Here is a 15,326-nt window from a genome sequence, read left to right on the forward strand (position 1 = left end):
GGCAACAAAACTATCATAAAAAGAACAAAATTGAATGGCTCATAGTAATAAAATGACCACTATTCAATATTTTTAATTATTATTGTTCAATAGATTCAATTTTTTCAAATAATAATTGAAATAAGAGTGACAAAAAGTTACTATAAATATGGCTCCATTTGATCTGGATACTGGGGTACAACAAGTAGTTCTATAGTGTAATAAACTGATCATTCGAATGGTTCAAAATTTATCAACTTATAGGACTCGTTTCTTTTCTTTTTTAGTAAGAAGTGAGACACTAAACCTTGCCGAAAATCTGTTCTGAAAAGTATATCCACTTTCAGCCGACTTATGGTTCATGTACAGAGCATATGTACACCATTTGCACCCTTTACATGTCCTTCCACTGCTCGAAGAAGGTTTCCTTTCTCCAGGAAAGAGCGGAAGTCCATTAATCGGCTCGAGTTACGGAGGTTTCGTGGTATCACCATTTTTCGTCCGAAAGAACACGCTAGAAACGCCTCAAAAGGTTTCCCACCAATGACTCTTTGTACAGGTTGTAGAAAAAAATAATGGGCACAGGCTTCAGAAGCGAATCCACCTTCTGTAGCAAGAAGTGCTAGCGATCTCGAAATCTAAAATTGAAATGTCTTCCTCAGTCTCCCAACTTTGTCTAGCGAGAGTCACTATGATCATCAATTGATGGAATTTCCCTGTACCAATAGGAGATGAAGTGTGGGGAGTGTACCATCCCTTCAGGCTACTCTGCGCGACCTAAATGACTGAAAGTTTAACAATCTTCTATGTAGAAACAGTTTCTTCGCAACAAATGGTGTTGCTTCAATATTGGAGTCTCTACTCGAGCAGAAAATATAGGAATAACGAGAACAAATTGATATTTTTACACCCTATATAAAATGTAGACGAGACAGATCTTAGACCAGCAGAATACCTCCGTCTATTTAAGTGACAAAGGACCTTGATTCGTCGGAAACGAGCGAGTTTGCGTAGTAGTAAAAGGAGCACCCTTCAAACATGCGCCGTCAAACAGCGTGAACGCAAACGCATCCTCTATCGAATCGATTGGAAGTAACATCAAAGTATCAGTTTAACGGCCAAGGAATCGAAGCGATTCGAGCTCTTTGTTGTGTCCTCAGAGCGAAAGGGGGAAGTAGAACGACAGAAAAATAGCAATAAAATGGACAAATATCGCTGCCGTTCGTGATGAAAGCGATGCGATTCGGAACTTTTCATGTTTGGTACCTCGGAATAGTATTCTATCGACAAAACGCATCGCCCTCTTTGACTTCAAGTATAAGATAAGATTGGAGGAATAAAATGAAAAAAATACAGGATGAGACGTCTATACTATACATGCTTCTCAAATCTTTGATTTATAAAACTCAGACTTCTCCATAACCTTATACCTTAATTTGAAAAGAGCGAATTATTATAATCTGAAATTTGATAAAAAAAACTAGATACCTACGCATGTATTTTCAAAGGTTTAATACATCCTCTATTCAACTCCTTTACTGTCTATGCGAAACTAGATTTAAACAATATTTACCCAGATTTTCCTAACGATATCCTCGTATCATATGACTCAATACATATTCCAATATTTCTCACAGATCCAGATGGTAGCGTTGAAAGGGTGAAGAAGCCTGGACAGAACACACTTGTCGGTTGCGAGTCAAGTATCGCAGGAAAACTGTCGCGGGTAACAAAGAGTGGGAACGACAAAAGGTAAGAATGCCGGGGAAGAATCCCCGAGAGAAGTTTCTTAAGCGGTATTAGAGTCCCCCGAAGGTGTTCCCCAGATCGTCGCTACCCTTTGCAAACGGAAGAAAGAAATACGAAAAACGAATTTCCGTGGTGGCGGCGCGAGGAGCTTGTTAGGGAGCGCGAGGCTCCGTGCTGAAGGAGGGAACGTAGGAGGGACTGAAATGTTCAGGGTTGAGAAGATTACGAATAAGTTGGCTGTTCCTTGGCTAAAATTAAATTCGAAATGTAGGCGAAACGGTTAATTAAGCAGAGTACAACTTTTTTCATCTTTCCTTGCGATGCAACCAAGTCCCTGTCTTTTGCACGACCTTCTTTTGTACCACAGTCTGCGAAATTTCTTGCACGTTTTAGATGTCGGTCGAAAGATTAACCAAATTAACCAGAAAGATTCTAATTATTTTAGAACTAAATTCGACGTCAATTGATATGACAGTGGCCAATATAGTTTTCTGTAGAGGTTAGTAGAAAAATTGGAGTACTGTACTATTGTTAGCTAAAACTTGCTCAAATTCGCAAAAGTCTATCCAAGAAAACTAGGCCACACAAACAGCCACAAATACGACCTCTCTTTCTTGTGTTAAGGACAATGAAGGTCGGCTCGTGGAAACTCTGATTCCCCAATGTCGAGCCTGTTCAGGCATCGCGGCCTGTCTCCACAGCGAAATTATTCGATTAACCCCCTGAGTCACTATGACGAGCCTAGCACGGGCTAACTGGACTCTGACGAGTTGGACCTACTAACAAGTTCAAAGAGCATTCCAATGCCGAGTTTGAAGCAGCTGGAATAGTTTAGATTCACAGATAAAGTAGTAGGAGTTACGTGAACTGCAGTTGAGTACTGACTCGAATTACACCTAAAAGGGAACGCGATTTCACTTTCACGCGTTTGTGGATAATATTAATTGAAGTGACTGTGAAGTAAAGTAGCAAGAATTCCTAAGGTTACTGGAATTCAGGTTCGTAAATCTTGTTGTTCGAGATGCAAACACCTACTCTTTAATTAAATTTCAGAGGATTCAGTATACAAAACAACTTGAATTTTTAATACCTTAAACTACTACAAATGAATTCTTCAAACAAGTAAAGCGAATTCTCTACGTCAAGGCTTTAATTTAGATATCTTCGAAATTGAGATCTGGACACGAGATTGGACAGGTAATGCGACTCGTAGCGTTACAAAGATCTCGTGGGTAGTGAAAAGGTATCTACCCTGCCATGATCGAGTCGAATAACAAAATTTTCTCCACAAGGGTAACGGGTCAATATTGGTTCTCCAATTATTCCTTGGGAAAATTCAATTTCGCCGACACGCTGTATCGGAGGCGAGGATTGGAACCGTAGCGTCGCATATTAATTCTGGCTTCGATCTCTTATCGCGGAGGCGTGACGTTCCAACAGATAGGAGTTCCACAGAGATCAAACATTGACTTAACCTTAATGCTCGCGTCGCATTCGAGCGTCCTGGAAGAGACGGTCGCGAAAGGAACCGAACATCCGTGACGTTTTTGCGTCAATGCGACATTATTGGACCACGGATGGGCTGCAGGGTAGAACTATCGTCCAATGTAAACCTTCGTCGCATGATTTTGCCGCTCCTCGCGTTATCGATTCACAGCGAAATGAGATCAGAACGCTATTAACGGTAAAAGAAAAAATATGGAAATGAGTAAAAACGAGTCTCGGCGATGGGAAGAAAAACCCTTTCTAAATCCCTCCAAGTTGCAACCTGTAAGATTAAAATTACGCTGGCTAATTATACATTGGTAATTTAGAGAAAATTCTTAATGACGATACTACGATTCAAGGAGTCAGTTCTTGAATTAAGCATTTCGAAAACAAGTGCAAAAATAGTACATTTCCTGACTAAAACTGAATCAAACCGAACAACGGTGGATTTGGTTAAAGTATAGCTAGTCTATCTACGTCTCGACTCTGAACTATTTTTAATTCGATTCCACTTAGGAGTCCTCGATTTAGGCAATGCCAGGGCTTAATCCGAGACACGAGTCAATGTCTCGATTTGCTTTCGATTGGAATAAACACGTGCGCAGTGGGAACTCAACTGAAACACCTATTACCTTAATGGTCACCGTAAGAATGCTTATATTAAAATTTTACACAAACAGGAATTTTATCAGCGGTTTATCAATATTAGTTTGTGTTAGTATTCTTCTTTATATAAATTATGTAGTATATAAACCCGTTGATTGCATGGTTTTAGGACTAGTATCACGCAGTTATCAAAGTTTGAGCACATAAAAGAAAAATCGATCCAAACACGATTCAAAATTATCGCTGTTTCGAATGAATCTAACTCGAAATAATCAGAAGCTGAGTCGAAGCAAAACTACATTACTTTTTTAAAGTCTGATTCAAAGCTTTCACAATAGTATGTATTGGAAAATATAACTATGTATCTATACAAACTTATATTACAAAGAAGTGTTTATCTTTCTTTGGTACACGTGACTCACTTAATAACACGATCACCTGTTGCTTACGTAATGAGATGAATTGCGTTATTTCTTGGGTTTAAAATTAGGTGTAATTTAACTATAATAAATTCTAATTACTAATGTATTTTCTGTTTTGAAATCGAAGATTACCCTTGATTGTCTCGCAATTTTCCATTACTTAATCAAAACTTAAAGTTTTCGTAACATCTTGTAATACCAAAGAAATTGATCGACCATACTACACCTAATTCCTCTCCTCTTTTCGAGACTTATGTTTACACTGATAAGACCCTTAATTCCTTCGCTACCAATTGTTTGCACATTACTTCAACTAGCGACGACAGTCGACGCGACAAAAGCAGGTCTCTAGCTCACTCTTTATCATACTGTTCAAACAATTCTCCTGCTGTCATTAAAGCTTCTAAACCTCGACTACAACAATCACTTTCGTAGTACCGTTAAGCTTCGATAAGTCTAACTGCTCATGCGAATACAGAGCGCTGACGCTGAAAGTGTCATTTGTGAAATAATTATCCTCTAACAGTTACCAATTGTTTCTATGCATGGGTCAACTATTGAATATACGATTAGTTAGAATGCAGTAGCTTCTGGTTTAACTGCTACTTGAGAATTACAAGTCTGTTGGACGAACCAGAATAGCAAACTAATTAGAGTAATTGAGTAATTAAGGAAGATGTATAATTGAACAGTTATCTTCAATAGTTGACTGTTGACCGCCTTTCTAACCTTAATTATAACAAGCTAAAATAATACAAAGGAAATTAAGGTTCGATCTAAACATATCTAAAAGAAATTATCAGGCGAAAAATTCTATAAATAAATAAAAAATGGCTCCACATTAAAACAGAATCATGTCAATTTTCCCAACAAATTTTTCCAGAAATTTAAGATACCAAACAAGATAAGAACTTCCAATTAGAATCTAAAATATAATGCTTACAAGTCAGACTCAATAAAACCTAGAAACCATGACAGTAGAATACAGTAAATCACCGAATTCAGTTTCGAAAAATCCTCGAGTCACGTCACCGTCAATAATTCACACCGAGCCACAATCTCCGATCAATAACACATCATTACAACGTAACCAATCTTCGAATCTTCCACTCCAGAGATCCACCATCATTCAAGCGAATCGATTCGATTCCCAATTCCCAACCGAATCCCTTCTAGTCCCACAACAGAATCCGCCGTGATAAATTCGATTGCAGGCTGGAGCACTCAGCCGAGCAAAATCTCCCCACATTCGGCTCGTCGACGGAGAAAGTCCATCGATGCACGCGTCTCGTAGAGCCAAGGGAGTTCGCGAATGAATCTCGTCGAAGGAACAAGAGGTCGGAACGCGATTGGAACGCGACACAGACACATCAAAGACTGACCTGCAGAAGCACGTGACGGTGTCCTCGACGTCGATGGAGAGGGACGTGTCGATGGCCGAGTATTTGAGCACCTTTCTGCTTCCCAGGCCGAACATCGAATCGACACTGATGGGACACTAGCACCAGACGATCGCGGTGCTCTCGCACTGAATCGAGTGGACGAAGGAAAGGAAGCAGAACAACAGGAAGAAGCACCTGGGAGTCGAAGGGAGCAACGAAGGTGAGAGAGTGAGAGAGCGAGAGAGAAGAGAGGCTGGGAGGAAGGAAGAGAGGGGAAAGAGAGCAGGAAACTCGATTCCGATCCGGTTGGAAGAGGCACGCAGCCGATCGACAACAGAGCACGGACTGACGTCGCCGTTCTCCAGGCGTTCGCCAGGTACCACCGCCGCGACCGCTATCGGCTATCGGCCGCTACAACGATAAAACGGAGAAAGCGACTCGGGGGGTGGGGAGAGAGGAGTGGGGGCGCTAGTCTCTCTCCGGGGACCAGAGAAACTGACGAAAGAATCGCGGTCGAAGGTGGAAAACAAGGGGAGAAGGAGGTGCTTTGTGCACCTGGAGTGGAACAAAAATCGTGTGCGTGGGTGTATGTTGTCGAGCTCAAGAGAAATATAGAAATATGTACGTGTTTTTGAGTGAACGTGGTAGGGAAAGAGAAAGATAGAGCAATCTGCACAAAAGGGGCTTCCTCCCTAAGGACGGCGCTTCCGTCTTTGTCCAACGCGCGCTTAGTTGCGTTTCCTTTTGCTTTCCCGCGCCATTCTGCCTCTCTCTCTCTCTCTCTCCCCCTCTCTCTGTCGGTCTAATGTAATTACGAGGAGAGGCTAGCGCGCTCAGCGAAACCGAACAAGTTCTTTCTCCTTAACATCCGCGCGACGGGATCGTGGCGAGTGCGCCGCGTACCTGTTCTCTTCAGGGTCGCGCCGGTGTGTCGGTAAAGGTTGGATAGATGTTGACCGGACTGGACCCCGACCGAGCTGAGATAAAGAACGGACGAGGTTGCTGCACGACACAAATATATTGCCTTGCAGTTGAGAAGCTTGGCAGAACTGGTCAGAGGAAGATTCGAGAAATATTCCTTTATGACAGCGGCTAAAAACAGGAAATTTATTATCAGAAATGGTGATTAGTTGATTAGCCGAATTATAAGGTCTATGCCAGAACACTGTTTAAGTTCAGGCCATTACTATAGCGTCATGGAAGACTAATTTTCCCTAGAAATATTCTAGGAATATTATAAAAAAAGAGTCTAAAATAGTATGTTACAATCGGAATTATGAATCGTTGTAGAGTTTAGATTCTTTATGTATGTACGTTCTGATAAAACGAAACAAACACCAAGACAAAGGACTTCTTTCTAACGAATGTCCTTGGCTGTTCAGTAATCGATTCTTTATCTCTACCTTTTTTGCTATAATTTTTTTCTTTTATATCGACCTTCTATCTATTCTGTGACGAATGAGCAGAACTACGAATATTTATCTTACAATTTCAAAGTTTGAAATCATTATCACGTGAACCTTGTATTTTTAATTAGTCTTTCCTCTTTCCTCTTTACCTTAAATACAGTAAATTTGTTCTACTCCTTCGATAGTTTTTTCAAATTGAACTTTGAATCAAAGGAGACGGCATATGCGCAAATTTGTGTGTATCCGGGATGTTTCAGTTTAATATTCCACATAATTATATTTCATTTTATCGAATTCAAGAAATATTTAAAACGTGCACTCATTTATCATTCTTTCAATGTCAAGTATGAAAGAATTCGGGGACAAACACATTCGCGCTGTTTATCGGGGCAAACAGAGTTGCTACGGGACCTTCCCAAAGGCAGACCAACGTCGAAGGGTGCTTTGTTTATAGAACAAAATGCACACTCTGTGTATCGTGTTACTTCAGCGTACGAACATTACCACAAGCCGATATACAATTTTCTATGGCGAAGAGGTGGGCGCGCAACTGGTTCACGGGCTCGCGCGTAAAATATGAAAGGTTAAGGCCAGTCGATGCATGATATTATAAATGCTTCGTAATACATGACATAACAGCAGAGTGAAACATCCTCGAGTCTCGAGAGCACACCAGTCCCCAAGTGCAATTCCTCTTGGTAAAAAAGAAGTAACTCATGTTTTCATACTTTAACCTGGCAAAACTGGTTAATTCATACAGTGTATCGCATACATGTACCTATAATATGCTTGTAAAACACATAAAGCGATCAAAGTGTGTCTCTACATTCCTAACACAAATTCCTTCTCTCTCAGGGAGCCCACAGATAATCAACACTTATTATCAATATTTCAGTACTGCTGCATTGGTACATTTATACAGAGACTAATAAATTAATATGTAGGTAAACTATATTAGAGATAAAGTAGATATGGAAGCTAAACTGTTCTTAGTGCTGATTATTGTTGGACAAGCATTTGTTATACAGTTGACTGAATATAAGCTTAGTAAACTAAACAAGTTTTCTTAGACCTATTTTCGCTTATTATATTCCAGTTCAGTCGATTTCAATCGGAGTCCTCCTTTAACTCTGCCTTTGAGATAGCAAATTCTAATTCCCAATGCGACTTTGCTAGGTTGAGAAACTAGTTTCCTACGTTCTCTAAGCTTCCACTAAATTCCAAGTCACGAGCTTCTTTCGACACAACACTATTAGTAAATAAAGATTTCTGTGCGTTTCGTAAACACGTAGAAGGCAAAGTAAACAAACAAACGTGAATACTATGTAAATATGACACAGAGTAGGCGTGATCTCTAGGTGATCTCGCACGTTGAACGTTTGTCCCGACCATAATAGACATGAAACGCGAACCACGAATATTTCTTAGGTTCCTCTTCCCTAAACTCCTGTTTTATTGACGTCACCAGAGCATAGCACGTGAAAACCACCAATGTTAATATCGATCTCCCGATATTACATAATATCTCGCGATTCCTGGACAGTCTACAACTTTTCCTACTTCGACCCCCTATAAAGTCGAGAATGTAATCGAATTTGCAGCAAACATTGCGTAACACTTAGCCAGGGTCCAGAAAACAACCCTTTCATGAAGTTCGTTGCCGAAAATCGACGAGATCGTCAGTGTTGCGACACGTCGCGCGTATCACGAAAATAGGGAGCGTGTCCACCGAACTCGTGCTGCTGGTCAATTATTTTAGCCCGTGCGCTCATGAATCAGGCGACATTTATCCATTCACGAGTACAGCTGCCAACAAACGCCGGATGACATTACCGTGAAAAATGAACACGGGGATAACGAGAGCACCGATGAATGTCAAGTAAATGCGACATCACTGGGGTCGTTTACGTGCTCCAACACGTCCCGCGGGAGTCCTGTCTGTTCCAGGATTGAGACAGACTGTGCTACTCCCTCCCCTTCCCTCTTTTGCGATAAAAACTGTAATTGTCCTCTGTCCACGAGATCTATAAGAAAGGACGGTAGCATCTTGTGAGGAACAAAAACTGCTGTCGTCAACAATTGTTCACTACTGTAAGAACTACTATATATGTAATTGTATTATGTAAGGTAGCTACTGTACATATAATTCACAATTATATCAACCATCTTGGTATTATTAATACATGCTATACAAAGTACATACGAAAGATGGCTATTTCTTCGACCGACTTCACACTGAATGAGTTAAATATAAAGTTATATTTTATTTCATACCGTTGTCAACGTGTTCAAGTTGAAATGATACATTTGTTAACGAATCATAAAAATAAACCACGTCGAGATAAATATTTTGCTCATGAAACGTTGTTAGTCGATGCATTTTTTAATACGCCGTCTCGCGAGGGCAGGAAAGACTTCTTTGTTAGAAGCAGTGCACATAAGATGATACTACGAGCGATAAATACGTTTGTGGATGGGCGACACGCGCACGAACGGTTACACGTATACTCGTACTGTTGGTAAAAGCTGTTATCGTCAAAACCGTTGCGGTAACACTGCCTTATCTGTGCAGGCAATATACTCGGTCGGTTGCGGCTTTATTTCAAGAATACAGTGGGTTGCATTATATTCTTTTAATGTTTAGATTACCTTACAAACAACATTCTACTCTAATCACTGTATAAACAAAAATATATAACATCTGTAAAAATTCAAAATTTATTAATTATTAAATTTAAGTTTAAAATTATAGAATTTTTTATTTATTTCCTAAGTGTTGCAAGTCAACTCTCAATTTGAGAGTCTCAAAGGAGTTAAACGAGGAAATGGCGCGCATTTTCATACGATGCGACGTCTCGAAGTTCGAGAATGCTGCGCGCGCGCGCGGTTTTGGCGAGCGATGGATCGACACATGATTCACTGGTGGAAGCCGATCGAGCCGCGAAAGAGCAGCATGAGTCATCGTTTTGCTCGGTCTCGAGCCAGCGACCACACTATTCGCTCACTTTTCGCGTGCAAACACGAGCGAGTGTTCCTCGGCAAAGCGCACGACCCACGTCCAATCGAACGGCCAGTCACCGAACCATTGTCTTTTCCGTCTTGCTCGAGAGATCTCGCTCTGCCAGAGCAACGTTCTCTACGAATCCTTTACCTTTACGAGCAACGTTGACCGCTTGCTCCTGTTTTCAAATCAATTTCATTCGAAAAATCTTGCCAGAGGCAACAATGAATCAATTAAAACCACTAAAACGAACAGTTCCGCAGAATCAAACGACCATAATTGTTTTTAGCGAGATATGCTTTTCTAAGTTGAATTCATGCTTATGGTAGGACACTTTGGTCCTACCAAAGATGTAAGTGAAAATGCAAAGAAGTAAAACTTCTTGGTTTGAATAATATCGAGTTAATACTAATTTTATAACGAAATAATAGCGCAGATCAACAGAGTTGGGGAGAAAGCAATGAAGCGACTAACTGACAAACAGTGCTGTCCAACTTTTCTGGACTCGCTTTTTGTTTCATATTCACTTGGGCCATTGTTACAGCGTGATAAACCATACGTTTCTAACCGCAAAATGCGGTTACAAGCAGGAAAAAAAGTAGACCGCAAGCCATTAAGAAGTCGTGGAGAGACCTCACTCACGGAAATCGACATCCTTTTGTTCGCCTCGCGGCACAGTGCGTTGAATGAAGATTTTGGGACAAAAATCTAATTTTGGGTTTTTAGCATTCAGTTACATGTACATTAACTGATTAAAGCAATTCGAGAAAAGCGAATATCATCGTTAAGAGTGCTCACTCTTGACCGTGTGTTCCATTAAAAATACAAATTAATATATTTTACAATATATCTATTATTTCTGAGGCAATGCTTTAACCGATTAAGTGTAGACTTATATTTTTTCGAACATCTATTTTTCACTTTGCTCATAGTGTCTCTGTGTTTGATAACCAGTTTACGCGGCGATACCACGAGAAACTGACCTCGATGACATATTAGTCATGAACTACAGAACGAGCTGTCTATTTGTCGATGCAGCTCTTCTTAATGGTTCGTATGTGCGAAATGCGATAGCTAACGGGACACGCCGATTTTTATCGCTGCGATGCTATTGAGGTAATTTCGTAGCGCGAAAACTCAATAAAGCTTTGTTCAAATTCAATCTCATCATTTTTGACGTTTACTAAAAATTATTACAGTATCTACTACCAACGCGTTATGGATGTATAAATTTGTGACTATAAAGCAAAATGACATAAATCACATTTTTCATAAATTTAGAAATTTATGAATTAAATTAAAGGTATTTTTTCTTTAACACTAACTGCCATGTTACGCATATAAGCATACATTTTTTTAAAGTTTTTTAAAGTTTTAATATTTTAGAATTTTTAATGAATATAGCTACACACTCAACATATGAGAAAAAGTCAAAACTGTGAACGTTGATGTTTGGAAAATCCAAGTTTTTGACTTACGTAGTTCTGCTTCACAACCACCGAAACATGAATATTTCTTGAGTTGGCAATAAATCTAACGATACCGTTTGATCCTAGAATATGTAACTCACTAAAACGATTATGTATTTGTCCACGCATTTCGTCACTCAAATTCTCGTATCTACTACGATCGCCCAATAAATGCACTACATTTGATCACACCACATTTTATTTTTGGTAACAACGCATATCCAACACATGACACTGTTCCTGGACGTGACGAGTTTAATAAATACGGCGTACACGTGCTCGCGGTACAATTAAAAAGGGGTAAAACGAATGGAGGCAACGTGACATACTCACGGTTTCTCAATCTACATAGACATATATTTACACATGTATACGTCAATTTCTATATCTACATATAGCCAACATAACGATACCTAAAACTGGACAACAATACACACTACCTTGCCTCAACGGTCAACTACTGTACCTTAAGTAACGACATATTGAACGCCGATAAAACATTTTCGAAGATATCGACTGCGTCTGGATACACTTACGACGCATCGACAGAAAAAAATGAAAAGTAATTTGATTCGATACAGTACGACTACGGAAAGAAGGGAAATAAGTTTTCATCTCTGGGATTCGAACACTAATTATGCGTTTCTCAAATCTAAAAAGAGTTGATACTGAATAATGGTTCCATACTGAATAAAATTAATGTTTTTTATTCTATTCTTTCTTAGAATTGTTAAGTTGCAGGACTCTATTACAAATACTCAAAGAATTGTCGGAAGCTAGAGATTCTCAAAGATCAAAACTTCATTCCTCCTTTTCCCTTACACACAAAAGGGCAAGCGTAACACGTTTCAATACGATTACTATGTTCAAGAATTTCGTCTCCCATTATTGACTTTTTATTCAAAATCATATAATTGACGTTTACGTAAGTACTTCAGGTAAACGCTCCTCGCTCTTACGTATCGAACGATAAAAGGGCAGAAATAAGAGGTCCGATCAAAGTAACACGCGAATTGTCAGGATACAGAACACATATAGACATTTTCTTAACGCGTTCGAAATATCGATAGGCCTCTACTCACCGCGAGATACTTTACCCTCGTCAACGACAACCGATCGAAACTGTCATTGCTCTTCGCGACGAAAACGGAAGGGTAACACTTTACGTTGGGCACAGTATTCCTGGTTATAAACTCGTTGCTATACTCATTATAACTTAAACTGATTTAGAACAAAGTAGTTAACTCAGCACTTTGACAAGACCAAAGTGAACTACCAAAAGCACGAATCGATCTCAAAAACGTGTTCTATGTTTGAAACCCTAACGTGTCCTACGTTCTAAAGTGAGCAGCGAGTCTATATCGAGGGAACACTGTTTTCTATGCACACGTTATTTCGTGACAGTAGCAGTCGAAATTCGCGATGACATCGCGCGCTGAGGTGCGTTTCGGTAATCGCGACAGACACGAGATATCCTGGTGACTAGTTTCTCTCATAAAAACGGGAGAAGACGGTCGATGATCGAGAGCGAGGGACCGAGTACTCGCGAGAGAGCGTCAACCTCGACACGGGGAGGTTAGGATAGAACGTCGAGAGGTTAACCTTTCCACTATTTCCCCTCCCCGTGGCTCTGGCGGTTCTCTACGATGTTTTCGGGAAATTCGCGGGTTCGTGCCGCGCAGCGGATTATTTTGTCCACGGGTGGAGAAAAACTTACCCCATAAACCAGTCCACGGTATCGCGGAGATACTCGGGTAACCTATCCAGCTTGGATGATTTTCAGTTGGATCACCGCCGAGGAAAGTAGCACGAGAGTCGAGAAAACAAAATAAATTCTCTCTCTCTCCACTAGCACCAGCAGCAGCGGCAGCAGCAGCGGCAGCAGCAGTAGCGGCGGCGCACGTTTCGCGATCTCGTGAAATCTAACATGGCGAAGCTCTATTGTCACCTGTTCCCGTCATGCCTCACTTGCCTCCCCCCCTACACCCGAAAATACTACCGATTTATCGCCGCCACCGCGGACACTCGTCGACGTTTACCGCTTCTAACCGCTCGAGCCCTTGATACGTGGATAATACGCTCGTTTGCGACGAGAATCGGAGAAACTATTAACGTCCGTCACTACGCACGGTGAATGCCCACTCGGAGCGCGCACAGCTGATCGCCTAACGTTGGAACGAACTCGCGCATCCCCCTCCTTTCGCTACCTGACTGCAGAGGGTAGTACGGTCGACCGAAAAATATCGTCCGCTACTATCGCGAATGCATGCTGCCGAACATACCCCCTCCAAAGCTTTCCCAAATATACGATTGATGATGCGCAAGTGTGAGTGGACGTGGTAGCGATGGCGGCGACGCCTTGCGTTTACTTATCAAAGTATATCTCTAGATCCAGTATTGTTTCGACACAAGCTCGATGACACTCATGTTTTGAGGAAACTATTCTTTTATGTCCCTTGCCACTTTCTCGTGGAGAGAGAAATTCAAATTTCTGGTGTGACAGTTGATGTTAGAGGCAGATTTTTTATATTTTTACAGCGATTAACTGATTTTCAATCACAACTTGTATTAAGATGATGGTTTAGTTTCTTAAATGGAATGAACAAGGGAAAATAGAAGTACACACAGCTCCATTGATTCTATCAGAATTAAATTTAGGGGATGCAGGGAATTTCGAATAAGCTTATGCCGACTTGCTAGAAACATAGTTCTGGGAACCTTACTCAGGCGCCGCCAGTGTCTAAATCCATGACTGGCGGGGCAGCTTGTTTGACGTATAAACTGACATACCGACATCCTATCTTATCTTAAGTTCTACCACCGACTAGATAATAATAGACCTAACATCCTATGTATTTTTCTGTCCCTGATTTTTGGGGTGCTAGCATCCCATTATCATTTTAGTGTCACCGCCAATATTACCGACGAAGTCTCAAAACAGATTGCAACGCGACAAATTTTCGGAATTACAATTAAAATGGAGAAGGTAGGTTATATTAAGAACAACAACATATTTTTTTTACATAGCATTTTCGCTTATTATTGAAATTATAGGGATAAATAAGCAGCATAGTTTAATGGGACACCTTATATGTATATTGGGTGTTACAGTAGGAATATTTTCTCGTTTGCCTGCACTATCAGCGTGAATAGAATACGTTTCCTACATCCACCGCTCAAACTCGCAGAGGACGCTCGAAAACCAGTAGTTTCTGGAGCCGTCGGTATTTCAGAACGTGAGACACGGAAGTCCATTGAATGTCCAGTCTATCATGTATACTCGTCTGTGGTTCTACATTAATTCTGTAGCCTAACTATTGTAAACTCAACAGATTTCTAATGTTTTTAACTAATTTTTTATACCATTGTGTACGAACAACGATTATGTTGTTCATTGGCCAGAGATATTCAAAGTAGTCCAATATGATTCAGAATAATCCAGAAAGCCTTACTAATGGTTCGCCAGGACCAGGGACATGGAAACCAATTACTGAATTGCTAGAGTAATCGAAGGAAAAATAATGTATAAAAAGTTAATAATTTCCAAATTCATTAATTAACGATCATAAACATCAATAGCTTACACAAGTGTACACTGTATGATCGTTATTAACAATATTTGTACCAGAAATTGTTGCTGAAATGATTATTTTATGGAAAATATCAGTTTTTCGCAAAATATTGTTCGTTACGTCAATCTCGAAATTCCTACCACCAGATAAACTCTTCTGATTGGTTTTCCTTCTGTCTTGAGACAGTATAAATACCCCTGCAGGAGCATCAGTGTCTCACTTGACGCGGGTCCTCCGGCGGGTGCGGAT

The 15,326-nt window shown here is 40.4% G+C and overlaps 1 protein-coding gene across 3 annotated transcripts in view; it reads right to left on the minus strand.

Annotated features, from left to right (window-relative positions):
- Mob2 (MOB kinase activator 2) overlaps positions 1-13,715 on the minus strand; it is a 41,978-nt gene extending 28,263 nt beyond the window's left edge. The window contains exon 1 of one of the 3 annotated variants that reach the window (XM_076375805.1): positions 13,223-13,715. Coding sequence is in view for 1 of the 3 variants with exons in the window: in XM_076375807.1 (XP_076231922.1) it covers positions 5,627-5,721 (95 nt within the window). In the remaining 2 variants the exon portion in view is untranslated. Of the gene's footprint in view, positions 1-5,626; positions 5,763-13,222 lie in introns of those variants that run through there. The other 2 variants (XM_076375807.1, XM_076375809.1) reach the window with 2 other exon arrangements.
- Between the last annotated feature and the right edge of the window lie 1,611 nt (positions 13,716-15,326).

Source organism: Calliopsis andreniformis, chromosome 3 (genome assembly GCF_051401765.1).
Source record: "Calliopsis andreniformis isolate RMS-2024a chromosome 3, iyCalAndr_principal, whole genome shotgun sequence".
In the NCBI taxonomy this organism is placed as follows: Eukaryota; Metazoa; Arthropoda; class Insecta; order Hymenoptera; family Andrenidae; genus Calliopsis; species Calliopsis andreniformis.